The 27,313-nt window shown below is 41.4% G+C and overlaps 1 protein-coding gene across 1 annotated transcript; it reads right to left on the reverse strand.

Moving 5' to 3' along the window:
- Positions 1–9,042: 9,042 nt before the first annotated feature.
- On the reverse strand, positions 9,043–25,739 carry LOC122734876 (zinc finger and SCAN domain-containing protein 30-like). The gene is made up of 5 exons (XM_043976031.1): positions 25,066–25,739; positions 23,740–23,779; positions 23,040–23,581; positions 18,209–18,356; positions 9,043–11,207 (listed from the first exon to the last, which is right to left on the reverse strand). The coding sequence occupies exons 3-5, from the start codon at positions 23,460–23,462 to the stop codon at positions 10,225–10,227; spliced, it is 1,554 nt and encodes a 517-aa protein (XP_043831966.1). The 5' UTR covers positions 23,463–23,581; positions 23,740–23,779; positions 25,066–25,739; the 3' UTR covers positions 9,043–10,224.
- Between the last annotated feature and the right edge of the window lie 1,574 nt (positions 25,740–27,313).

The raw sequence follows: 27,313 nt of genomic DNA on the forward strand, positions 1-27,313 counted from the left end.
AGGGTTAGAATTTGGAACTTAAAACTTTTTAAAAAAATGTTTATTGAAAAAACACAAACAGGTCTGGAGGAATATAATTTGAATGGTGGAAGTTATATTCTACTGGAAGGAGACCACTACCCATTTCCTCACAGCCTTGATGGTAAAATCCATAGAGTTATCTCTGCCTCAATATGCTTTGATCACAAGGACTCTCCACATATGAACTTTATGGGTTTGTCTACTCATAAACTGCAGAAGTGTTTATTATTGCCACTGATAACTAGTATATATTTTGAGAACACCTAAAGGTTATGTTGTGTTCTTATTATGACATTTTATCTTTGCTTTGAGCTAATTGTGTCTTCTGGCTCTCTAGAGACAAGATAAACACAAATGAAGCATTATGAATTAAAATCCTAGACAAGCAAGCCCACAGAGTACCTCGAACCTGAGATAATCTTTCTTCTTGGGAATCCAAACTGCAAATGTGAACCTCCAGGGGCAGCCCACAGCTGTACACTATACTTCGTTCTGTTGTTTTTCTTAACAGAAGTGCATGTCAGCTTTATTCTTTTTATTATTTACGATCAAAGAACAAGACATGCTAGACTAACCTAAATTCCTTTTTTAACAAGCAGAAGCTAGGTACCATCATAGTGCACAGAGCATGGCTCCTGGAGTCAGGAAGACCTGAGTCCAAATCCAGCCTCAGACACTTAATACTTTGTAACCCTGGGCAGGTCATTTAACCCTGTTTGCCTCAGTGTCCTCATCTGTAAAATGAGCTTGGAGAAGGAAATGGCAAACCACTCCAGTATCTCTGCCAAGAAAACCCCAAAAAGGAGTCAGGAAGAGTTAGACATGACTGAAAAACAACAAAATGAAGTGAATGGTGTCCAGGTAACATGTAGATTTCAGTAAAATGTTTAACAAAGTGACTCGTGTACACAAAAAGAAAGGTAAGAGATGACAGGAGAGCAGTTTGGTGGATTCAGTAGTTGAATGCCCTGATCCAAAGAATAATATGAATTGAGTTAGCATCACCTTAGAAGGGGGACTCACTCCAAGAGAATGTCAGATGGTGTTCAACATTTTTGTTATTGAGTACATATTCATTTATCTATCCTCCCTGACCACCCAAGCAGGTGTGATCTTAGGTTACTAGTCAAAATAATTTTTCTGCTTCCATGTTCTCTCCCTATCTGGGCTCCATCTGAGTCCAAACTGTTATAATATTAAGATTCCCCTGGGGTGACTGCAATTGAGAAATTTTTCTTCATAAAGACAATGCGGGGGGCAGGTAGGTGGCGCAGTGGATAAAGCACTGGCCCTGGATTCAGGAGGACCTGAGTTCAAATCCAGCCTCAGACACTTGACACTTACTAGCTATATGACCCTGGGCGAGTCACTTAACCTTCATTGCCCTGCAAAAAAATAAAATAAAATAATGTTTTTTTTAAAAAAAGACTTCTGATTTTGCTGTCCCCTCCCCAAAGCATCCCTCCACAGCTTGAGATCATTGTAGAGTATAACAAACCTGTTCGACTAGCATTTATTAAGCATCTACTATGTACCAGTCAGCATCAATACAAACATAAATGAAGCTGTTCCCACCCTCCAGGAGCCTCTTTTTACTCTTCCTAGTTTGAATGTATGCTTAGGCTTTAACCTGATTAAGTCCTGGTTTGTGCTGATTGATGTAGCAAATGGTCCAAGGCAAATATGGTCTCTTTTCTTCTGGACATTCTACTCAAAGTCATTTCTTTGAGTGTTTTTTCTTTCTTTTTTTTCTTTTTTTTTTTTTTTTGAGGCAATTGGGGTTAAGTGACTTGGCCAGGGTTGCACAGCTAGTAAGTGTTAAGTGTCTGAGGCCAGATTTGAACTCAGGTCCTCCTGACTTCAGGGCCAGTGCTTTATCCACTGAGCCACCTAGCTGCCCCAAGGGTTTTTTTCTTAACTGAATATGATAGCCTTACAGCTGTTTTGCTAACCCAACACAGAATTTACATTGTTATTGTTATTCCTAGTTGTAATTTTTTTTAAGGGATTTACCTGTGGAAGTTCTATTTCTGGGGAACTTTGCCTATTAAAGTCTCAAAGGAGGCTTGCTTTTTCCAGTAGAGATTCTTGGTTGTAAGTGTTCTGAATACCCATTTTTAGGGGGGAGGGGACCGTTAGTAGTATGTGCAGTTTAGGGGCAGCTAGGTGGCGCAGTGGATAGAGCACTGGCCCTGGATTCAGGAGTACCTGAGTTCAAATCCAGCCTCAGACACTTGACACTTACTAGCTGTGTGACCCTGGGCAAGTCACATAACCCCCATTGCCCTGCAAAAACGAAAAGCAAAAAAACAAATAGTATGTGCAATTTCCCCTGACTTTTAATATATAAGTTCAAACTCTGGTCTCATCTTAGGTGAAAACCATGTGTAATTCAAATTGGTGTTATGTCACAGGGGAGAGAGGTGGTGGTTCTTAGGTATTCCTCAATAACAAATTATACTCTCACACACAGTCCAATTAGAAGCAAAGTGGTCTTTTATTTGGCTCTAGAGAAAGTGACCAAGGGGGAAGTCAAAGACTTCACCCCTGGGGAGGAGGGCTTAGAAACATTCTCCTCCAACAGAGGAAAGGCAAAAGCTTTTATAGATAGATAATAGATGGGGGGGAGGAGTTCCCTTTTGGGTTGAGGTGGGGAAAATTTAGATGCTTGTCATATTCCTGAGAGTGGAGAGGGATTTTTTTGAAATAGTGGTCCTGACCTTTGGGGTTATCCCTGTCTCCTAGCTCAGGTCAGGTAGTAGCCATGCCTAATTGACTTTCCTGCTAAATAGAATTCTATCTCCCCTTACTTCTCATTTTCTTCAATTTTTTCATTCTTTTGATTCTGCCTGATTCCTGGTGTCTCATGGATTCCTTATCTTCCAACTGTCCAATTTTAATTTTTAAGGCATTGTTTTCTTCAGTAAGATTATGCATCTTTTTTTCCATTTGGCCAAGTGAATTTTTTAAGGCAGTGTTTTCCTCAATGAGATTATGCACCTTTTTTTCCATTTGGCCAAGTGAATTTTTTAAGGCATTGTTTTCTTCAGTGAAATTATGCACTTTTTTTTTTCCATTTGGCCAGTCAGTCTTTGTGCTTCCTTTTCCAAACTGCTGATTCTTTTTTCATAGTTTTCTTGTTTTGCTTTCATTTCTCTCCCCATTTTTTCTTCTATCTCTTTCAATTGATTTTTAAAATCCTTCTTGAGACCAATTCACCTTCCCTCATGAGGCTTCACATGTAGGCAATTTGAGGGTATTGTCCTCATCTGAGTTTGCATTGGTTTCTTCCCTCTTGATACAGAAGCTCTCAATGGAGAGGGCTCTTTTTTGCTTCTTACTCATTATTGCAGCTTATTTATTTTTTAAGTTGAGGTCTGCTCTGGGGGCACCAGGGTCCCTGTTTTGGACTTCTTGTGCAGGGGTATAGGTGCTGTGTGACCGGCTTTTTACTCTGAGGCCTTTATAGTGTGTGCAATTCGACCCCCTGCACTTCCTGTCTGAGCGTGCTCGGCCAGGTGCCCAATCCTGGCGCCTAATCCCACCTGACCCGTTCGTGGCCCTCCTGGCCGGTGCAGGTAGGTTTTTCCACCGTCCCTCTTGGCCACCAGATTTTTGAACCAGGTTCCAGGGGCCTCAGTTGTTCGGCTGTGGCCCGCAGCTCCTGCTGACTTGCCCCAACCCCCTTGGCGCTGGGCTGCTGCCCTGTGCTGGGCCTCCCTTTTGCCCGAGTCAGACCAACCTTTTCCTGAAGTCTTCTAAATTATCTCTGGTTAGAAGACTGTGTCTCTCTGTCTCTTTGCAGGTTCTGTAGTTTCAGAATCCGTCCAGAGGCTTGATTTAATGTTCTTTTTGAGGGAACAGAAGGAGAGCTCAGGCAGCTTGCTGCTTCCTCTCCGCCATCTTGGCTCCACCCTTCTCCCTTTACTTCTTAGGTATGTCTGTCCTGATATCTAGTTGGTCAATCTAAACTTTAATAATCTATTGATTTCTCAATATGTCTGTCCTGTTATCTGGTCATCTTAGGTTTTGCTTCTCACAGGAGAAATTTCTTCTGATTTATCCTAAGCCCCATGTCATGTTCCTTGATAGATGACTATTTTACTGCTTCTCTGCTTGCAAAATCATCTCTTTTTTTTTAGTGAGGCAATTGGGGTTAAGTGACTTGCCCAGGGTCACACAGCTAGTAAGTGTTAAGTGTCTGAGGCCGGATTTGAACTCAGGTACTCCTGACTCCGGGGCCAGTGCTCTATCCGCTGCGTCACCTGGCTGCCCCAAAATCATCTCTTATTCTGGTAGCAGTCTGGTAGCAGTCTGATATGCAGTCTCTCCCTTCTCCAACAATTCTGAGAAATGTTCTTATGCAATTGCCTTTTTTTTTTTTTTGCATTTTGGGAAGAGTACAACCAAATGGGCAGCAGATCCCGTGGCACTCTTCTTGAAGGCCTGAAACCTGTTACACAATACTAGTAAAATTAAACCTTAATTGCACAAAGTTCTAGTTAGAACTGGCTGCTTAAACTCTTCCACAAACTTGCTGACACAGCACAGTTATCATTCTCCCTTTCCCACCGAGTTGGCCTTGCTGGTTAATTTTCAGAAACCCTACTTTTGCTATTGGTCCATGTTCCTTGACCACATCACCCCACCAGCAAAAGACAGCTGCCCCAGCAGGCACTTTGTCTGAAGACCTTATATAAACCCAGATGCTCAGAGGTAGTATGCCTTTGACCAGGACTCATGTTGCTTATCTGGGTCACCAGCTGGCAAGTTGCCCTAGGATGGAACATAATTTGGGGGGTGAGGGAGCTGAGCTAATTTGGAACTCCGTCTTTGAATGAATTACTATTAATTTGTCCAAACCTTTCTATGATGTGCTGGGCTGTATCATAAAACATTTTAATTTATCCTAGGGTTGCATTCACCAAAACTCACCCTAAATTTGCATGACAAATGATGATTTAAAAATTACCTAAGCTTGGGGCAGCTAGATGGTGCAGTGGATAGAGCATCGGCCCTGGAGTCAGGAGTACCTGAGTTCAAATCCAGCCTCAGACACTTAACACTTACTAGCTGTGTGACCCTAGGCAAGTCACTTAACCCCAGTTGCCTCACTAAAAAAAAAAATTACCTAAGCTCAATCTTCCAGTTGTCACCAGTTTATAGAGTTATGAATGAGTGTCACAGGACAAGAAAAGAGAAAATGTGCCTGATTTTCAAAAAGAGATGAGATTGGAGTCTGCAAAAACCATGCTGAGAGCTTGACTTTTTTCCTAACAATATTCTTTTTTTTTGTGAGGCAATTGGGGTTAAGTGACTTGCCTAGGGTCACACAGCTAGTAAGTGCCAAGTGTCTGAGGCCAGATTTGAACTCAGGCCCTCTTGAATCCAGGGCTGGTGCTTTATCCACTGAGCTACCTAGCTGCCCCCCTAATGACATTCTAAAACACTCTTTTTTTTTTAAGTGAGGCAATTGGGGTTAAGTGACTTGCCCAGGGTCACACAGCTAGTAAGTGTTAGTGTCTGAGGCCGGATTTGAACTCAGGTACTCCTGACTCCAGGGCTGGTGTCTAATCACTGCGCCACCTAGCTGCCCCTCTAAAACACTCTTAAAGGGATAGTTTGCAAGCACTGAGAATGAGAAGCAAAGATCACCAAAAGCCAGAATAGCTTTATCAAGAATAAAGAATGGGGGCAGCTAGATGGTGCAGTGGATAGAGCACCGGCCCTGGAGTCAGGAGTACCTGAGTTCAAATCCGGCCTCAGACACTTAACACTTACTAGCTGTGTGACCCTAGGCAAGTCACTTAACCCCAATTGCCTCACAAAATAAATAAATAAATACTTGAAAGGTGATCCATACAAAATAGCAAACATGCTAAAAAAAAAAAAGAATAAAGAATGGAGTCTTGCCAGACTAAGCTCACTACCTCTATTGAAGGTAACTAGACATGTAGATCAGGGGAATGATGTAGATGCAGTTTACTGAAATTGTTGGATTTGAGCAAAACATTTAATGAAAAATCTCACATTATCTTTGAGGTCAAGATGGAGAGGTGTGAGCTATGTATTAGTAGTCAAGTGGATCTGACTGGTCCAAAAAGTAGCCATTAATTAGCTTGTAAGGGGATGTCCATTGGATTGTCTCAGCTATCTGTCCTTAGTCTTAAATTCTTCAATATTGTTGTCAATACTTTGTAATAAGACATAGAGACTGGGGCAGCTAGGTGGTGCAGTGGATAAAGTACCAGCCCTGCATTCAGGAGTACCTAAGTTCAAATCCGGCCTCAGACACTTGACACTTACTAGCTGTGTGATCCTGGGCAAGTCACTTAACCCCCATTGCCCTGCAAAAAAAAAAAAAATAGAGATTATGTTTATCAAATTTGTTGATGACAGAATACCTATTCTGTTGGGTGACAAGAGTTAGTTTACAAAAAGACCTTTCTCAAGATAACATAATAGCTTGAGTCAAATAAGATGAAGGGGAAGTATCAGTTCACACACACACACACACACACACACACACACACATCTGGAGGTTCCAGTGGACCACAAGTCCAATAAGAGTCAACACTGTGACAGCAGTCAAAAAAGCCAATGCTACACTAAGCTTCACTGACAGGATCAGTGTCAATCGAGAGGGTAAAGGTTCTGCTGCCCTTGGCTCTAATGGACCACATCTGGAGTATGATGTTCAATTCTAGGTGCCAGCATAGCTTTATCAAGAATAAAGAATGGAATCTTGCCAGCCTAAGTTCATTGCCTCTACTGAGGCAAGGAGACACAATAGACAAGATGTGGCATGTCCAGAAGAGGGCACCCAAGACACAAGACTGGAGAAAACACCCATGAGGATCTGCTGAAGTAACGTAACTGTCTTTGAGTATCTGAAGGCCTGTCATGTGAAAGAAGGATTAGATTTAATCAGCAGGGCCCCAGGGGCAGAATCTGCAGACAAATTTACATCTGATGTCTGTAAAAACTTCCCAACATTAGAGATGTACCAGAGAAGGGTTTGTCTCAGACTAGAGATCCTCACAGGTTTGTCATGAATATTGTAGATTCTCAACCAAATACAGGCAAGATTAGTTTCTGAGGTGCCAGACTCTTAGGCTCAGTGATTCCATGACTTTTCTGAGATTTATAGGTCCCTTGCCTCTCTCAGTCTCAAATTCTACACTCTTCTCATGTCTCACCTAGTCTCTTCACAGAAAAATAACATACCTTTGGAGGAGAGGCCTGCCCAGTCCAGGTCTACCAAGTATCTAAAATATGTATCATATTGGAATAACACGTATTGTTCATGGGTAGGTAAAGCCAATATAATTTTTTAAATACCATTTAACCTAACCTATTTATTCAGTGCTATCCCGATGAAATTACTAGAAAAAAAATCTTACTAAAGTAGAAAAAAAATAATAACAGTTCATTTAGAAGAACAAAAGATCAAGAATTTTAAAGAAACCAGGGGAAAAAAAGATGTAAAGGAAGAAGATTCAGCAGTATCAGACCTTAAACTATATTAGAAGGCAAGAGCACTGAGGAGTAAGATGGATAATCTCAGTTATTTTTAATTAAATTTTCCTCGAATAAATAAAACCAATGTAGCCAAGAATAAAAGGAATATGGAAAATTGAGGGGGAAAAAAGTTCATGGACAATCTCTCAGACAGGATATGATTGTGTTGGAATACTGTTGTGATACAGGAAATAATGAGCTGATTGATTTAGAAAAACATGGAAAGATCTGGACCTATGAAGGAAGATGCTATCCACCTCCAGAGAAATATGTAGAAATATGCATAGTATGGCCTTATATATATGTGTGTGTGTGTGTGTGTAAGTGTGAGTGCATATATTTATGTTTATAGATATCTATGTATATGTATGTGTGTATATATATACGTATATATGAGTTTAATTTTAGCCTCCTTTTGGATGGGGGGGAGGGAGGGAAAAAATAAAGTAAAAGGTGCACAGGAGAGAACAAAAGAAAACCTACAAGGAAGCAAAGAAAAGTTAGGTAGCTTTGAAGACAATGTGTAGTATTTTATTGTGTAGGTTTTCTTTAAATGGAAATTTATTGTTTTATATACAATCCTCTCATGTTCTGCTGTGTACATGGAAATGTTTTTTCTTTTTTCATTTTGTATTTTAAGTTTCAAATTAATAAAAAATTTACAAAAAAAAATTAAAATAAAATATGTATCATAACATTTTGGTTTTGTTTTTTGTCTTTGTTTTTATTTTGCGGGGCAGTGAGGCTTAAGTGACTTGCCCAGGGTCACACAGCTAGTAAGTGGCAAGTGTCTGAAGTCAGATTTGAACTCAGGTCCTCCTGAATCCAAGGTTTTATCCACTGTGCCACCTAGCTGTCCCTATCATAGCATTTAATGACCAGGAGCTAGATTAATCAATTTTAGGATTAAACTGCCTGCCTTCCCATCTCAACCCTATGCCTCACAGTTATTATATACTCCAGCTGCCACCAACCCTCTACCCCACCATCAGAACACCATGGTCCTTCTAATTGCACAGTGACTGAAGATTTGGGGCCATAAACCTTTTAGGGTTTTATTTTGGTCCACAGCTTACTTTGTCTAAAATCCAGAGACTACTGACCATTCTATCACAAAATGGCTAAGATGCCATTTCTCTAGGTTAGTGGAAGGGATGCTTGCCCCTTGTCCATTATCCACACCTGAATTCAGGACTAATCAGTTGCCATTGCATCCCTGCTGGTGGCCTATCCTTGAGCTGCATAGCTTGTCCAAGCTGAGCCCTGCTGGTATAGTTACCAAAGCACCTTGTTCCAAATTCTCAACTGGTGTCATAAAGCAGGATGGAGATATATATATATAGATATATAGATAGATAGATAGATAGATAGATATATGTATGTATGTATATGTATATGTATGTATGTATATATATGTATATGTATGTATGTATATATATGTGTGTATGTATGTATGTGTATATATATATATATATCAAGGCAAGTTCTACTCTGCTCAGAGTGAGGATATGGGTAAGCTTTTATCGTAGGCTGTGGAAAGGAGGTCACAAAGGAAAAAAAATGCTGGCCCATAAAGATAAATGTGTTCAGAGCACATACATGCACATAGCCTACCTGTGTACCCACTCCTCTCTACCAGTAGCTTTTAGGGCACTGACTGTTCAAAGAAAGCTACAGAGACAACTATAACACTATAGTTGGAAAAGTCTACAGAGTCACAAATCAGAAGAAAATGAAGTCACTCAAGCCAAACCCACAGTACAATGGAAAATTGGGACTTCCAGGGACCAAGAAGCTGAATAGAGTCTTTTATGCCTTCTCGGGGGCAGAAGAGCCCAGAGTGTCCATAGACTAGGTACCTATTCTAGGAATTGAGCCAAAAACTCCTAGTTTAAATCCTGGTTTTTCAGCACCGACCAGAGAGAAAAAGGGAAGTACCTTAACCATTCTGTTCTTGAATGTCAGTAAGGAAGTGAGATGTCCCAATGGGCCAGGTAGAATGAGGGCTGTGGTTCTCAGGACAGGGACCTCAAGGTGTGAATGGTCATGATATAAGATAAATTCTGGCTGAGGGAAGAAGAGGGGAGGTGGTGGTAATCAATAACTGACATCAGGACTACTTATTATGCTGAACACACTTTACACCGGCCTCAAGATCCAGTCTCTTCTTCCAAGATAGAGGTCAAAATCACTGAGAACCATAATTAGTTGCCATTTGACTGGCCTCTAGGCCAATGACTATCTACTTGGACTTTCTCTTCCCCATTTCATTTCAAAGAACTCAGCTGCCCATATTATACATCCTGAGGAGGGGGCACTGACGACCCAAACCTGTCCTGATCCCCTTGTTTTCCTGGGATATGAATTCCATCCTTTCTGAAATGGCAAAAATCATATACCGTCTCCCTTAGAAGATAACTATTGACAAAAGTAACAGTAAGTACTTTAAATACCAAATAGCAAGAAACATAAATTAGTCAATCATAAAATAAATGTTAACAAAGGTTTCATAAGTACATGGAACTCAGGTGACAGCCATATACAATAAGACAAACAAAGGTTCTGCTCTTGAGGAACTCACTATTATGTTATGGGATTTTGATCCTAGGATGCATTTTCTGAGGTTTTGTAACAATAAACAAAGTTGTCTGAAGATTCCTTATATTCAAAATATGCACAAGGTTAAACTCTGGTGTGTACTCTCTGATGTGTCATAAGGCCAGACCTATGTCTGAAGGCTTTCCCACATTCTTTACATTCATAGGGCTTCTCTCCTGTGTGAATTCTCTGATGTTGAGTAAGAGCTGAGCTTTGATTAAAGGCTCTCCCACATTCATTACACCTATAGGGTTTCTCTCCAGTATGAATTCTCTGATGTTGAATAAGGGAAGAGTTCTGACTGAAGGCTTTCCCACATTCCCTACAGTGATAAGGTTTTTCTCCAGTATGAATTCTTCGATGTTGAACAAGGTGTGAGCTCCTACTAAAAGCTTCCCCACATTCCCCACATTCATAGGGTTTATTTCCAGTGTGAATTCTCTGGTGCTGAATAAGATCTGAACTTCCCCTGAAAGCTTTTCCACATTCACCACATGAATAGGGTTTCTCTCCTGTATGAATTCTTTGATGCTTCCTAAGATCAGATCCTTGGCTGAATGCCTTCCCACACTGAGTACATTTGTGGGGTTTCACCCCCATATGAATTCTCTGATGTTTTCTGAGATCTGAGTTCTGTTTAAAGGTTTTCTCACATTCATTACATTCATAAGGTTTCTTGACAGTTTGATCTCTTTGATGTATATTAGAAGATGAATTCTGTGTAGAGTTTTGGTTTTCTGTAGCAGATAAATGGGGTTTCTCTACTTTTTTTATAACCAGATTTGAGTTCAAATGACAACTACCCAGGCACTCATATTTATGGCCATTTTCTCCTAAGGGAATTTTTTCAGATGGGATAAAATTTCCATCCTGGGAAACTGATCCATCTACTTTCTCCATTTTGCTTCCTTGTTGCTTGTCCAAAGTGTTTTCACATTCATAGGCTTCTCCAGTCTTGTATCCTTTGAAAACATCCACTGGAAATCTTCCATATATCCTCTCCTGTGAGTCTACTTCTTCAGAAAGTTCCTGCTTTGGAAGGGACCACTTGGTACTGGTCTCAAAATCTGAAATGATCAACAGAAAATACAAATGTCATGTGTGCTGGGAGAAAGGAACCTTTTCAAAACGGATACTGACAAGGGTTCACATCTCCAAAGTCCTTTATATACATTACCTGTTGTGGTTATTACAACAACCCTTTGAGTAAGCAGGAAGAATGATTATCCTAATTTCTATACATTAGAAAACTGAGGATAAGAGAGGTGATATGATTATAGATTTAGAGTAGAAAGGGTCTCTAGAGGCAATCTATTTTGGGCAGCTAGGTAGCACAATAGATAAAGCACCAGCCCTGGATTCAGGAGGATCTGAGTTCAAATCCGACATCAGACACTTACTAGCTATGTGACCCTGGGCAAGTCACTCATTGCCCCGCAAAACAAACAAACAAACAAACAAAAAACCCACAAAGAGGCAATCTATTTCAACCCTCTTTTACAGATGAGGAAACTGAGGCCAGGAGAGATTCAGTGACTTGACCAAGATCACATAATAGGTTGTGGAGCTGGACTTAAATCCTTAAATCCAGATTCTAAGTTCATCACTATTTTAATGAAGCCACATAGCCTCTTAGAAACAGAATAGTCAAAAATAAATTATATGCTGTGCAAGGCATGCATACGGTCTATACGTGTTTCAGTGAGCTTTCACAAATAGCATCCCAATCTAAAGGAAATGGTAACAGGAAGCAAGAGTGAAAACACAAGTGCCAAGGGATGGAGGCAGGCAAGATGGCAGAGAAGGCACTGTAGCACAAAATATGAAGCAGTGTGCAACAATAAGAAGAGATAAATCAGAAAAACATAGGACGCTAACAATGAGGGAATGGTCTCATAAAAAATATTATTACGGCACTTTTTATTGTAACAAAGAACTTGAAGGAAGTGGGTGCCCATCCCCTTAGGAATGCCTGAACATATTGTAATATAAGGAAATAATGGAATATGATTGTGCCATAAGAAATTATCGGCATGAAGCACTCAGAAAAGCTTGAAAGGCTTTTTATGAATAATGGTTCACAGAGAATGAAACTCCAGAGAACAATCTACATGATTACATGATTATGTAAAGGAAAACAATATTCAGGAATTTCAGAACTCTGAGAAGATCATAGGAAACAAAAAACCAAGAGGAGGAAAAACACCATGGCCTCCAATCTCTATATATAAATGCAAAAGTTACAGGTAAGCCAGGCAGATTACAGACCCCACCTCAGGAGGTAAATTTGACCTTCCAGGTCCAGCTTGGCTGGATGGGAAACAAGGCTTACAACAGGCTCTGAAAAGGTAGACCTTATCTGAAAGCAACAAGACAGGAAAAAGACTGAGGCAAAGGTAATGGCGGCGGTATATCATGGCGTATTAACAAAATACACTCGGGTGAGGAAATCCAGAAACAAAGGAGGGAAGCATGACACCGAGAAGTGTGGAAGCATTAAAAAAAAAGCTCTTGTAAAACTGAAAATATTAAGAAATAATATTTCTCTGGCCTAAAAACAAAACAAAACAAAATACACACACACACACACACAAAACCTTATAAGGAAGACAAGTTTGAGGTGGGTTAGATCAGAGCCTCTCTTAGGGAAAAGGATTAAGGGTGGTAACCAAAATTTAGAAGAGGAGCACCTCTTAATTAAGCTATTGGCCCATCCCTCAGCAGCTAGTGCCAAGACCTGACCTTTTCCACTGAGAAGGGATTAAGATACTTATGACAGGGAGGGCCCAAGGGACTCCTTGTGTTGATCCCAGGAGACTACCTCAGGGAAGTGTTCAACAAAGGATGAATGTTAACTATTGCTTTAGAATGTTAATCCCCAAACTGAATTTTAATCTACAATTTTTTCATTGTTCCAAATTTCTCTAAATGTTATCTCAAATCTTCCTGGGCTAAAGAGTTCTATTGTGGGACAAGGAGAACTATGCCAGTTTGGACATTACTCTCTCCAAGCCAGAAATGTCTTGGATATTATATTAATGTTAAATTAAATTGTTTCTTGGAGACTTGTGCCAAAAACACAGAATACAGTATTAACATTTTTTTTTCTTCACAGAAACAGCATTAATATTCTCATTGGAGTATGCTACAGACTTACCAGGACAGAAAGAATAAAATGGGTAGTTTGGGAACTAGATCATAAGGCTTGCTGGAATCTTTTTCTTTTCCTCCCCTCTTCTGCCCTCTTCTATCTTTCTTTCTGTCTCTCCCTCTCTCTCTCTCCCTGACTCCCAAGTCAATAAACATTTATTAAGGGCCTTCGAAGTGGAACGCACTGTGTCAAAGCTGACATACCAGCAGACAAAAGACAGGCCCTGCTCTCAAAGACAACACATAAAAGAAAGTTGGGGGAGGGAGAAGAGGAGCTCAGGGCGCCTTCCCCATTGTGACCCCTTTTTTCTTCTTTGGAATCCCTTGTCCTCATCTTGTCACTGATCTTGACCTGTACAAGGCTTGGCCTTAGGTTACTCCCATCATCCATCCTCTGCCTTCACTCCCACTGCTGAATGAAGGTGGAGAAAATCATGAAGCTATGCTGCCTGGGTCCTTAGAAAACCTCACTTGATGTGTCCATTTTCGCTGTCACCCTACCTCCCTTTCACCTCCTCACTATCATCTCCTCCCTTTCCTAGCTAAAGTCCTTGAGATGGTCTTTTACATTAAGTGCCTCAACTTCCTTTCCTGGCACCCTCTCTTTTTAACTCTCTGCAGTCTGGCTTCTGAGCTCATCATTCAACTGAAACTGCTTTCCCCTGTTTACTAACCACCTCTTAATTGTCAGAGCTAATGACCTTTCTCAGTCTTCATACTTCTTGACCTCTCTATAGCCTGTGACAATGTCAATCACATTCTTCTCCTTGGTCTGCTCCTCTCTAGGTTTTATTCACACTGCTCTCTCCTGGTTTCCTCCTATCTGACTGTTCCTTCTCAGTCTCTTTCGCTGGACATGCATCTGGGTCATCACTAACTACAGGCATCCCCCAAGGCTCTAATCTGTGCCCTCTTCTCTTCTCCCTGTATGCTGCTATTTCTCTTGGTGATCTAATCAGCTCCCATAGTTCAATTATCATCTCTAGTCTGATGATTCTAAGTTCTACCTAACCAGCCCTAACCTCTTTCCTGGCCTTCAATATCTCATCTCCAACTGCCTATATGTGCCTGTATACTCCAACATGTCAAACCAAATGTTCTATAGACATCTTAAGTTCAACGTGTCCAAAACTGAACTCAACATCATTTCCCCTAAATTCATTACTACTAGACTTAAGTAGACTGATGCTGAGAGAAGTGAGCAGAACCAGGAGAACATTGTACATGGTAACAGCAACATTGTGTGATGATCAACTGGGATAGACTTGGCTCTTCTCAGCACTGTAATGATCCAGGACAGTTCCAAAGGACTCATGATAGAAAACGTTCTCTACAAACCTCGAGGGTCTTGCGTGAGCTGATGATGAGTGAGATGAGCAGAACCAGAAGAACACTGTACACAGTATCATCAACATTGAGTGTTGATCTACTGTGATAGACTATATTCTTCTCACCAATGCAATGGCACAGAAGAGTTCCAGGGAACCTGTGATGGAAGAGGATCTCCAAATCCAAGAAAAAAAAAAGAACCGCGGAGTATAGATGCTGAATGAACCATACTGTTTCTTTTGTGTTTGATGCTGTTGTTTTTTTCTATTTTGAGGTTTTTCATCATTGCTCTGATTTTTTCTCTTATAACATGACTAATGCAGAAATATGTTTAATGTTATTATGTCTATATATATATAACCTATATCAGATTACCTGCTGTCCAAGGGAGGGAGGAGGGAGGGGAGGGAGGGAGAAAAATCTGAAATTGTAAAGCTTGTATAAACAAAAGTTGAGAACTATCTTTACATGTAACGGAAAAAAAAATAAAATACTTTATTAATTAAAAAAAAAAAGATTACCTGCTGTCTAGGGGAGGGGGGGAGGGAGGGGAGGGAGGGGAAAAATATGAAATTGTAAATCTTGTATAAACAAAAGTTGAGAACTATCTTTACATGTAACGGAAAAAAATAAAATACTTTATTAATTAAAAAAAAAAAAGAAAATGTTCTCTACATTCAGAAAAAAAGACCTGTGGATTCTGAATGCATATTGAACCATACTGTTTCTACTTTTTCGTTATTGTTTTTTTCTCTTTTTTGAGGTTTTTCCCTTTTGCTCTGATTCTTCTTTCACAACATGAGTAATGCAGAAATATGTTTAATGTGATTGTATATATATAGCATATATCAGATTGCTTTCTGTCTTAGGGAGGGGAGAGGGAAGGGAGGGTGGGAGAAAATTTTGGAACTAAAAATCTTAGGAAAACAAATGTTGAAAACTATTTTTACATGTAACTGGAAAATAATAAAAGTTTTAGGATGGAAAAAAAACATTCATTACTACTACCCAAAGTACCACCTTCCCAGGCTTAAAACTCATTCTCATCTCCCAAATCAAAAAAGTTATCAAGTCCTGTCCTTTTTTTTTTTTTTAAAGTGAGGCAATTGGGGTTAAGTGACTTGCCCAGAGTCACACAGCTAGTAAGTGTTAAGTTTCTGAGGTCGGATTTGAACTCAGGTCCTCTTGACTCCAGGGCCGATGCTCTATCCACTGCACCACCTAGCTGCCCCAAGTCCTGTGCTTTTTATCTTTATAACAGCTCTAGTACATGCCTCCTTCTCTCCAATGACATTGCCACTGCCCAGGTACAAGTTCTCATCACCTCATGCCTGGACTATTGTAGTAGCTTTATGGTTGATCTCCCTGCTCCCAGTTTTCCCATCTTCTAATCTATCCTCCAGTAAGTTGTTAGACTGATCTTCCTAAAGCTTATATCTGACCATTTCACTACTCTATTCAACAAACTCCAGTGACCCCTCCTGGATGAAATATGAAAATCATCTGTCTGGCTTTTAAAAGCTTTGATAGCCTGGCCTCCTCCTACCTTTCTAGTATTCTTTTTTTTTGTTTATTTATAAATTTTTTAATTTTCAGTTCCAAATTCTCCCCCTCTCTCTAGTCCTTCCCCCACCCATTGAAAAGGCAAGCAACATGATACCCAATATACATGTGAAGTTGAAGTCATGCAAAACATATCTCCATATTAGCCATGTTGGGGGAAAAAAAGCAAGAAAAATAAAGAAAGTTTTTAAAAAATATATATGCTTCAGTAAGCTCACAGAGGTCATCAGTTCTCTCTCCAGAAGTGGACAGCATTTTTCATCATGAGTTTTTTGGAATTGTCATGCATCATTGTATTTTTTTTTTTTAGTGAGGCAATTGGGGTTAAGTGACTTGCCCAGGGTCACACAGCTAGTAAGTGTTAAGTGTCTGGGGCCGGATTTGAACTCAGGTACTCCTGACTCCAGGGCCGGTGCTCGCATCATTGTATTTTGATCAACAACAACAGCTAACTCTTTCACAGTTGACTATTACGATATTGCTGTTATTGTGTACAATGTTCTCAACTCTTTTCAGTCTTCTTGAACCTGACCTGCCTGCACATGTTGGTGATGCAGTGACACCAGCCTCCTTGCTGTTCCTCAAATGAAACAATTAATTTCCCACTCCTTGCATTCTCATTGGTGTCTCATGTGCCTGGAATCGTCTCCATCCTCAACTCTGCCTCCTGATTTCCAGGCTATCCTGGAACATTTTCTATAAGAAGATTTTCTCAGTCCCCTTAGGCTAGTGCCTTTCTTCTGTCAATTAACCCCAAGTTACTCCATATAAATCTATTTTGTTTGTACAGTTGTTTTCATGCAGTCTTTCCCACTAGCCTGTGAGCTTCTTGAGAGAAAGGACTGGTTTTTTGCCTTTCTTTATATACTCAGTACTTAGTACAATGCCTGGCACACAGTGTGGGCTTAACAAATGCTTGTTAACTTATCTTAATGTCAACAAAGCACAAAGTAGAGGTGGTATAATAGCTTTTTTTTTTTTTTTTGCAGGGCAGTGAGGGTTAAGTGACTAGCCCACACAGCTAGTGTCAAGTGTCTGAGGCTGCATTTGAACCCAGGTCCTCCTGAATCCAGGGCCAGTGCTTTATCTACTGCGCCACCTAGCTGTATAATAGCTTTGTAATGCTGTCAATAAAAAACTAAAGCAAAATTTGTTGTGGATAATTGAACCAGGGATGTAATTTTCTCTTATCCCTGAAAAGTTAAAGATGTTGACAATTCTGACCTTCTAAGTTACAAAATAATATAACACCTGAGATGATTGGGCTTTAAAATAAAAATCCCCTGAAGGACTTATGATGGAAGGTGCTGTCCAACTCCAGAGAAAGAACTGGTGGAGCTTGAATGAAAGATACTTTTTCTTTATTTTTCTTGTTGTTTTTATTTATCCGAATTTTCTTTCACAGCATGATTCGTTTTGCAAATACACATGTATAACCTAAGTCAAATTGCTTGCCTTCTCCACACAAACAAGAGGAATGAGGGAGAGAATCTGAAACTCAAAATTTGACAAAAGAATGTTAAAACTGTTTTTAAATGTAATTGGGGGGAAAATAAAATATTAAATCAAAACAAAAATCCCTCAACTGCTTCATGAAATCATCCATTTTAAATGGGAAGGGACTTGAAGGTGGCGCAATAGATAAAGCACCGGCCCTGGATTCAGGAGAACCGGAGTTCAAATCTGACCTCAAACACTTGATACTTACTAGCTGTGTGACCCAGGGCAAGTCACTTAACCTTCATTACCCCGAAAAAAAAAGAAAAAAGGAAAAAAGAAAAGAAAGATCCCCTCACTTTACAGAAGAGAAAACCAAGGCCCAGACAAGTTACATAATTTGCCCAAAATCACACTGATTGGAATTGGCAAAGCCAATTAAACCAATGTCCTTTGATACCAAATCCTAGATATCATGCTACCTCTTAAGCACTGTGGACAAGAAACTGAGGCGCTGCTAACTGAAAAACAATCCCTGTTCTCTTCACTTCTCTACACTCCTTCCTTCTTCCTTCCCCTTGCTCCTCACCTCTTTCCTGAAAGAACTGGGGCTCTGAAGACTCACACATGATCTGGGTGTTGTTAGGCTGAAGCTGGACACTGGCTGCATCCTGTGCTGTTCTCAAAGGTGCCATCTTCTCCCAGGCCCCTGCCTCTCTCTGTGTACTTGATGCAACCTGAAGATAATGACAGAGGTTTGGCCTTATAAAGGAATCACCATGAAAACAAAAACATCAATATAGAAAGAAAGCACAGAGATACAGGCCAGGGGAGGAAGAGCCAGAGTTTTGTCAGATCGAATTAGCTGTAATAAGATTGACAAAAATAATAAAACAACTCCAGAGAGTCCTTTTTATTACTAAACAGTCTGCTCCTTTTAGGAGAAAGGCTGAATTGGCACATGAAAGAATTAACTACAGGGGCAGCTAGGTGACGCAGTGGATAGAGCACCGACCCTGGAGTCAGGAGTACCTGAGTTCAAATCTGGCTTCAGACACTTAACACTTAACTAGCTGTGTGACCCTGGGCAAGTCACTTAACCTCAATTGCCTCACTAAAAAAAAAAAAAAGAATTAACTACAACTGAAATTTTTGTTGTTGATAAATAGGAAATCTTCTGAAGTTTGACTTAATTTTATTATATGTCTATTTGAACAATGAATGGTTGAGTATTTAGTAAAATGAATGTACAAGAAAACTTCAAATAACTGTGGATAGATTCCTAATTATATTTAATCATTTTTACCAATTAAAAATAAATTGTAATATTACCACAATCAACCAAAAATCAAACAATAAAACTATTGCTAGACCTTACCACAGCCAAAAGGTTCCTTTAACTTTTAGAAATTATGAAAAACTGGGGCAGCTAGGTAGCGCAGTGGATAAAGCACCAGTCCTGGATTCAGGAGGACCTGGGTTCAAATTCGGCCTCAGGCACTTGACACTTACTAGTTGTGTCACCCCGGATACTTAACCCTCATTGCCCAGCAAAAAAAAGAAAAAAAGAAATTATGAAAAACCATGTTGTCCCAAAGTAACTGTTCTTAAGCATAAACTCTAAGTACAGTCTGTTATATAGAACACAATGACTGAACAAAAGCTGGGAAAATCTGATTCCCTCCCTTGTTTTATTGGGGGGGGGTGGAGTTTTTTGGTTTTGCAGGGCAATGGGGGTTAAGTGACTTGCCCAGGGTCACACGGCTAGTAAGTGTCAAGTGCCTGAGGCTGGATTTGAACTCAGGTCCTCCTGAATCCAGGGCTGGTGCTTTATCCACTGAGCCACCTAGTTGCCCCCCTCCCTTCTTTTAATAGAATATAATAGCTGAAAGGAATCTTAAAAGTCATCTAGTCCAACCATTTCATTTTACAGGGTGAGGAAACTGGACCAGACAGTGGTCTTGCTCTAATACATGGCTTGTGGAAGAGATAGAATTTAAGCCCAGGACCTCTGATTCTAAATTCAACACATTCCAAACTCTATCAGCCTCCCTCTCACTTCATGTTTATTTTCAGTCTCCATCTTCTTTGATCTTTTACCACATTTTGGGACTGATAACTACCTTCTCCTTCCTAAAACTCTTTCCTCCTTCAGTTTCCGCAACTATTCCAACACTATTCTTGTTCTCCTACCTTTCTGACCACTTCTCTTTGTTCATCTATGGTACTTTTCTATATGCCTACAAATAGGCTTATCTGGATTCAACTTTTGCCTTCTACTCTTTCTCTCTCCACACTCTCCCTCAGAGAACTCATTTATTTTCATATAGATTTGGCAATTAAACCAACCAGTGAAAAAACCTCAGTCATCCCTGATTTTCCCCCCTAACTCCTTATATTTAGTCATTCACCAAATCCTGTTGATTTTCCATCCTAATTTTTTTTTTCCTTTCTAATTTCCCCTACCCCCAGCCTAATTCAGAGTCTGATCATTCCCCTCACCCCTAGGAAAGAAACTGCTTCATGTCTGCCTTTGCATCCCTATCATCTCAACAATCTCTAGCATATATATAGCACTTAAAACACTGGAAATACTCAACAATGTACAACATCATTGGTCTCCCTGCCTCCAGTCTCCCTTCACTAAGCACTAAGTCAACATACCAACATCACCAGAATAATACTAATACTAATAATACTAAAATTGTGTTTTAGTTCAAAAAAACCTTCACTGGCTCCCCAATACAACTGTTCAAGTCCAAACTCCTTAGTCTGTCATGGAAGACCCTTGTTTTATTTCTAATCTTATCTTAAACAATAAACTAACTATAAGAATCCACCATCCCAAAGTAGTCAAGGAACCTCTAAATACTGTATGCAGTATCTGTCTGACTTCCTACCTTTATTCACGTTATTCCTTCTGCCTGAAACATGGTGGGGAGGAGGGGTGGATATATATATGTGTGTGTGTGTGTGTGTGTGTACATATGTGTATGTATATACACATATGTATGCGTGTATTACATATATGTATGTGTGTTTACATACGTGTGTATATATATATGTACATATATACATAAATATTTCTCCTGTAAGATCAGTTCAGGGTCTATGCACCTTCCAGCAAACGTTCTCAGACTGATCCAACTGACATTTCATAGTCCTCTGAATTTGAAAATGTATGGTCTATACAGGGATTCCAAAGCATCAGAACCCCTTTTTAATAGAAAAAAATTATGGACCCCTCCCCCCTCACAGGGCATATTTTGCTAAAACTAAGTATCAAAATGACAGTATGAATATGGATTTTCAAACCCTTTGTGATAATTCTAGAATCACCCAGAAGTTCAGATTGCCAATTATTTGGGAATTAATCATGTGACATATATTTTAATTTCTTACGCTGTTACTCAGTGCTCATGTGTCATTTAGTTTGTCATACGTTTACATGTTCTTACATCTGACTGTGAGCTCCACAGAACAGCAGGATCTTAAATATGTACATTAAAGTACCTTGGAGGGCCAGCTAGGTGGAGCTATGGATAAAGCACCGGCCCTGGATTCAGGAGGACTTGAGTTCAAATCCAGCCTCAGACACTTGACACTTACTAGCTGTGTGACCTTGGGCAAGTCACTTAACCCTCATTGTCTCACCCCCCCCAAAAAAAAAAAGTACCTTGGACAAGTGAAAAGGGAAACCAGGATCTTTTCTATTTTAAATATGCGACTTCATGAATCCTCAACCTCCGACATCTCCATTCTATTTTATTTATCTACCAGGTTAGATGAATCATACCTTAGGCCTCTGCAATATTTGGCACTGCTCCAACTCTAGTCTGCAACTCTTAAATTCCCTTCTCTGATCACAATCTAACTCTCCACCTCTCCATTCCTACCAAACCTGCTCCCCATAATCACAAAGACATTCATTCAGTCCCCTCTACCTTCCCTGCTGCTCTGGCTCTACCCAGCCTTGAGCCCCATGGGTCAGTTAGTTCAATAACATTAGGCATCACCCTAGGTCTTTTGCCCCTTTCACCTTCCATACTGACCCATCCCCAAGCCTGAATAACACTTGGCTGGTAAGAAGTCACAAAGTGTGCCCAGCGGGAGAGTAGGTCTAAAACAACCATGCCGACAGCAGGCTGGGTCTCTCACTACAACTTACTCCCTATCACATTCCCCACATTTCTTCTACTTCCCCCAAGTCCCCAGCTTCACTTCCTACCCCCTTCCCTAATCACAGATGATCTCCCCTTCCTACTTAGCCTGAGAAGACTGTCATCTGACCTAAAACTCCTCAACTTCTCTCTTCCTCCTCACTTCAAAACTTCTCTCTACCTCACCCATCTTTCTTCCCTCGTGGCTCAAAGAAACAGGTGGCCTTCCTCTTTGCCAAGACTCACTCCACTGAGCATTTTGACCCCATCCCTCTTGCCTCCTCCAGGATTATGATAATCCTTTCCATAATGGAATCAACAAGATCTGAGGAGGAATCCTGCCTCACACACTTCTGGCTCTCTGACCCTGGGAAGGTCACTGTGATCACAGGCTTGTTGTCAGCACTAAATGAGATAACAGGTGAGTAGAGGGCACTTCGCAAAACTTCGAGCAATCTATACATACTAGCTATTATTATTAAGTTTCTCTTTCTCTCAGCAAGCTCTTTCCTCCCACCTACAAACCCTGTTTAACCTCCCTTATCTGGAAGACAAAAACTTTCTACTGCCATTGCTACTTCTTTCAAGTGACCACTCCACCTTCTTTCCTCCTCTTCGGTGTCAAATTTCAAGAAAGAATGAACTACATTCATTTCTTCTTCCTCATTACCTGCCCTTTCATACTACTCTGGCTTGTCTACCCACCAATCCAGTGACCACCTTCTGATTTGTCAGCCTTGATCTCTGCAGCATTTGACACAGGAAACCTGCTCCCTAACCCTCTCCTTCTTTCCTTCCTCCCTAGACACTGTACTCTCAAGAGTCTCCTGCTCACCATTCCTCTTCCTCTCTCTCCTCTGATTTCTATGGCCTGCCCTTGGAGGTAATAATAGTTTTTACATTTTTAAAGACAACAGCATTTTATTTAAAAACATATAAGCCACACTTAATGCACCTTGGGTCTACAAGAGCAAGCCGAGGGCTGCAGTTTGACAACCCTTGCTAAATGTAAGGTGTCTCACACAAAGGCCTTCAGCTTTTGCTACCTTCTCTCCTTTGCTGAGCTTATCAACACCTACAAATTTCAAATCTGTCAGCTAGTATTTATTAGCAATCTACTATGTGCCAGGCACTGTGTTAAATGTTGAGGATACAAAGAAAGGCAAAAAGCAGTCCCTGCTCCCAAGAAGCTCACAATCTAACAGAGGAGACAACATAACCCCATTCCCCCACAATAAATCACACCTGCCTCTTTCCCACCTGACGTCCTGGTTCACCAAGCTCTCGCTCCAAATCTTCCAGCACCGTTACCACCTCCTCTCCACTCTCTGGATGCTGATCTCCCACCCAGGTCTGCAGGTCCTCTGGCAAAATGGTCAGGAACTGTTCCAGGACTAACAGCTCCAGAATCTGCTCCTTCGTGTGGATCTCTGGTCTTAGCCACTGATGGCAAAGTTCCCGGAGTTTGCTCAGAGCCTCTCGGGGTCCAGGTGTGTCACTGTAGCCAAAGTGCCGGAACCGCAGGCGGAAGAACTCCTGTCTAGGAGTGCTGTTTCTCTTCTGGCTTCCTTTTTCCTCCCATACATAATCCTCTTCTTTCTCTACCTTTACTATTTGAAGTCTCTCTTTCCCTACTGGATTCTCAGGTCTCAGGGCTGCAGTATCTCTGCATTCAAGAGCCATTTGAGCTTATATAAGTTATTGTGGTGTTTTGTTGTTGTTGTTGTTGTTTTTTAAATGAGATCTCCAGAGGGGTCTATACTTCTAAGAAATTTCTCTTGGGCTGCTCTTCAAGGATACCCCTAAAATAAAAGAAACCATGGTGACCACCAAGTAATAATATAATAAATGCTATTTAAGAACGTAGACAGGGACAGGTAGATGGCCCAGTGGATAAAGCACTGGCCCTGGATTCAGGAAGACCTGAGTTCAAATGTGGCCTCAGACACTTGACACTTACCAGCTGTGTGACCCTGGGCAAGTCACTTAAACCCATTGCCCTGCCAAAAAAAGAACGCAGACAAATTAATGAATGTCAGTCAGGAGGATAATTCATTATAAAATATGACAGGAAGAAACACTAAAAGTAACACTAAAAATGTTAACCAAATAATTCCTAAGCAATTCTGTATCTTTTTTTCTATTGTGATATACAAAAACCAATCAGAATATACCGACATTATTTATTACAAAAATAACAGTATTATAAGCAGAGGGATAGCATTTGATAAACTAAGGACCAAAATGAGGCCACTTGCCAAGGTGACAGAAAATGATTGATGGACCCAGAAGAACCCAGATTCCTGATTACAGTGGAAAGAGCACCGGCTGTCAAGACAAAGGATCTGGATTCAGATCATGCCTCTTATGGTTGCTGCCCAGGCAACTAGCTGTTGTAGTACATAGAGCTCTGAACCTGGAGTCAGGAAAACCAGAGTTCAAGTTCAGCTTCGGACACTAGCTGTGTGAGCATGGGCGAGTTACTGAACCTGCTTGCCCCAGTTTCCTCAACTGTAAAGTGGGGATAATAATAGTAAATGCATGCCAGGGTTGTTGTGAGGACCAAATAAGACAATAACTGTAAAGGGCTTGGCACATAATACGCGCCGTATAAACGCTTATGATTTATTCCATCCCTATCCCCACCATTCAAGGGAAAACAACTGGCAAAATCGCAGGCCTCTAAACGGACACACGGATCGAGATTTCTCTGAACTCTTAAGGACTTGAGGGAGTACTCACCCCTGTAATGATCCCACCCCCTACCCCTACTCCACAGCCCAGACCCTGTTCTCACTTACACTTCCGGACTACATTTCCCGGGTGATTGAGACAGACGGCCCACTGTCAAGTGGTTGCTATAGAGACGGGCTTGGGCGACACGTGACTCCATCAGAGTCCATGCTCCGGCCCGGGGCTGGCTCTACACAAGAGGGCATACGTAGGTCTACAGTACACGGGCGCGCTGCAGCCAGAGCTACCACTTAAAGGTTTCACTGAGTGAGGGAGCTCAAGGCTCAGAGTCCAGCAGAGAAAGGAAGCTGGCTCCGGGTCCCCCGAGAACGGCGCCGCCCGAGGGAAAAATGGACGTCCCGAAGCCCTGAAGGCCTCTGGGAATCGTAGTCCAGAGACAACCCGTACAAACTTCCATGACATCCTGTGAGCAGCAGCTGGAGATGCTTGCTGAAGTCCTCCCTCTAAGGGAATTGTCCTCCAGGAGCTCCGTGTGTTAAGCGAGTCCTAGCTCCTCCACCTAGAAGAAGGGGAGCCCCTCCCACCTCCTTACCTCCTTTACCCACAGGGAAGATGACGGTGCGGGTGAGGCCGAGAAACCCCTGGATGGAGTTTGGCGCCGGGAAATCGGGCTGGTCCCCCGCCGGTGACGTCATCGCGGGGGAGGAGGGGGAGGCCGGGGGTCGACCTGGCTCCGAGGAGAAGCAGCCGCGGCTGGCGGTCTGGCCCTTGGCATCGGCCGCCTTTCGGAAAGTGACCCTCCCGTCCAAGCTCCCCGACTCGCGGGGCTCCCTGTGGGCGCGGGTGCAAAGGCCGGCCTCTTGGTCCACCTGCCCTGCGGACCACTGACTTTCTCCAGGGTTTGGGCGTAGGTGTTTATCCCACACCGACTTCTTCAGCACTTGGGGTTCGCTCTTCCGTTCCATTCGCCTGCTTCTCTGTCTACACCCACCCTCCCCCCAGTACCAGGTAGCTTTGATACCTGTGACTTTGGGGTACATTTCTAAATCCAGCAAACACAAGAGAGCGCTTGAAGGTTTGCAGAGAAATAGTATCTCACTTACACAACACCCCTGGTGTGTAGGGACTGTGAGTATCCCCATTTTGCGGATGAGAAAACTCAGGCAGAGGTTAAGTGGCTTGCCCAGGCTGACAGAGCAGTGAGTGGCTGCGGCTGGATTTGCATTCAGGTTTCTGTGACTCTAGACACTGTACCCATCATCCAGCTGCCAGTGCGGAGTTAGTGACTAATACCAGCCCTCTCCTCATCCTCTTTTTACTTTTTCTTCCGGAGTCCTTTTCCTACCTACTTTCCATGTGGATCTCGTTATGACTCCGTAGTAGCCTATCGCTATTACTATGGGGCCCAGAATTGAAACAAGGTTAATTGGGAGTGGGAAACGTCCTGGGTTTCTTTAATGACCCCAGACTTGAAATGAAGCGCCATCTTTTAATTGCGGTATTCTACTAGTGACGTGGCGTGGCTTAAAGTTTTAGATTGCCAGAGTTGCCCAAGAATTAAAACAGATATTGACTCGATGATCTTAGAGGTAACTTCCAATTAAAAATCTTATAAATGTGTTCTTAGGTACATCCAACACTGTAATCCTAGGTTAGATTACTTCAGTTGTTTCTGACTTTTCCTTATACAGTATGCTCCACTAATCTAATTTCCATTTTAAACAATTATACCAGATAATTTTGATAATTATTGCTTTATAGCAAACTTTGAGATCTGGAAGTGCTATTGTCCCTTCTTTCCTACTTTTTTTTCATTATTTCTTTTGACAATATAGGTCATTTGTTCCTCCAAATAAAATTTATTATTGTATCTAGTTCTATAAAGCACCCCCTTGTTAGTTTGATTAGTATAGAACTGACTAAATTTAGGTAGTGTCTTTATTTTAATTCTATTGATAGTTTAACCATAAGCAATTAATTTAGCCATTCTTGGGTATAAATGATATCATCAGTGAATTTTTTTTTTTGGTGAGGCGATTGGGGTTAAGTGACTTGCCCAGGGTCACACAGCTAGTAATTGTCAAGTGCCTGAGGCTGGATTTGAACTCAGGTCCTCCTGAATCCAAGGCCAGTGCTTTATCCATTGCGCCACCAAGCTGCCCCGAAATTTTAGAAAAATAAGGACAGCTTGGCCTTGTGGGAAAAGCAAAGTATTACCGCTGGACTGCCCAACTGGTATCTTCACAATGGCAAAAAAAAAAAAGAAGTGAGGAACTCCCTTTCCCCAACACACATGAGGCTAGGTGGATCCTTATGCTAAACTTACGGGAGGGAGGACATGTGAGTCACACAGGAAAGATGTGAGAAAAGTATTAATAATAGGGATTTGGGGACTTCCAGGGGTCCCCCTGCTGAGAGAGCCTGGGAGACCTTTCTTAAGGTCAGCCCCGAGTCAGGAAGTTACCTCACTCAAAACCACACCTACCTTGAAAGCCTTGTTCCCACCAGAGGATCTGAACTCTGACCTCAGCACTTTCTACTCATGGAACGCCCTCAAATCTAGTGAACCAATGGATTTGGGTGATGCTGGCCAATTAGCTTGGAGCCATGTGTAGGGACCGACTCTTTTCCAGACCCTCAGGTAGCTTCTACTCTGAGAGGGACAGGATCTTCCTCTTTTTTCGCCTAAGACTTGTAGGTGAAGGCACCTTTTTCTCTTCTTTCTCCTGTAGATCCTAGCTAGGCTTTCCTATCTTTCAGAGCCATGTTCACTCTCTTTATTAATATTTGATATACTTTAATAAATGCTTAATGCCCCAGACTGGTGCAGTTGCCTCTAA

The sequence above is a fragment of the Dromiciops gliroides genome, chromosome 1, assembly GCF_019393635.1.
Source record: "Dromiciops gliroides isolate mDroGli1 chromosome 1, mDroGli1.pri, whole genome shotgun sequence".
Lineage (NCBI taxonomy): Eukaryota > Metazoa > Chordata > Mammalia > Microbiotheria > Microbiotheriidae > Dromiciops > Dromiciops gliroides.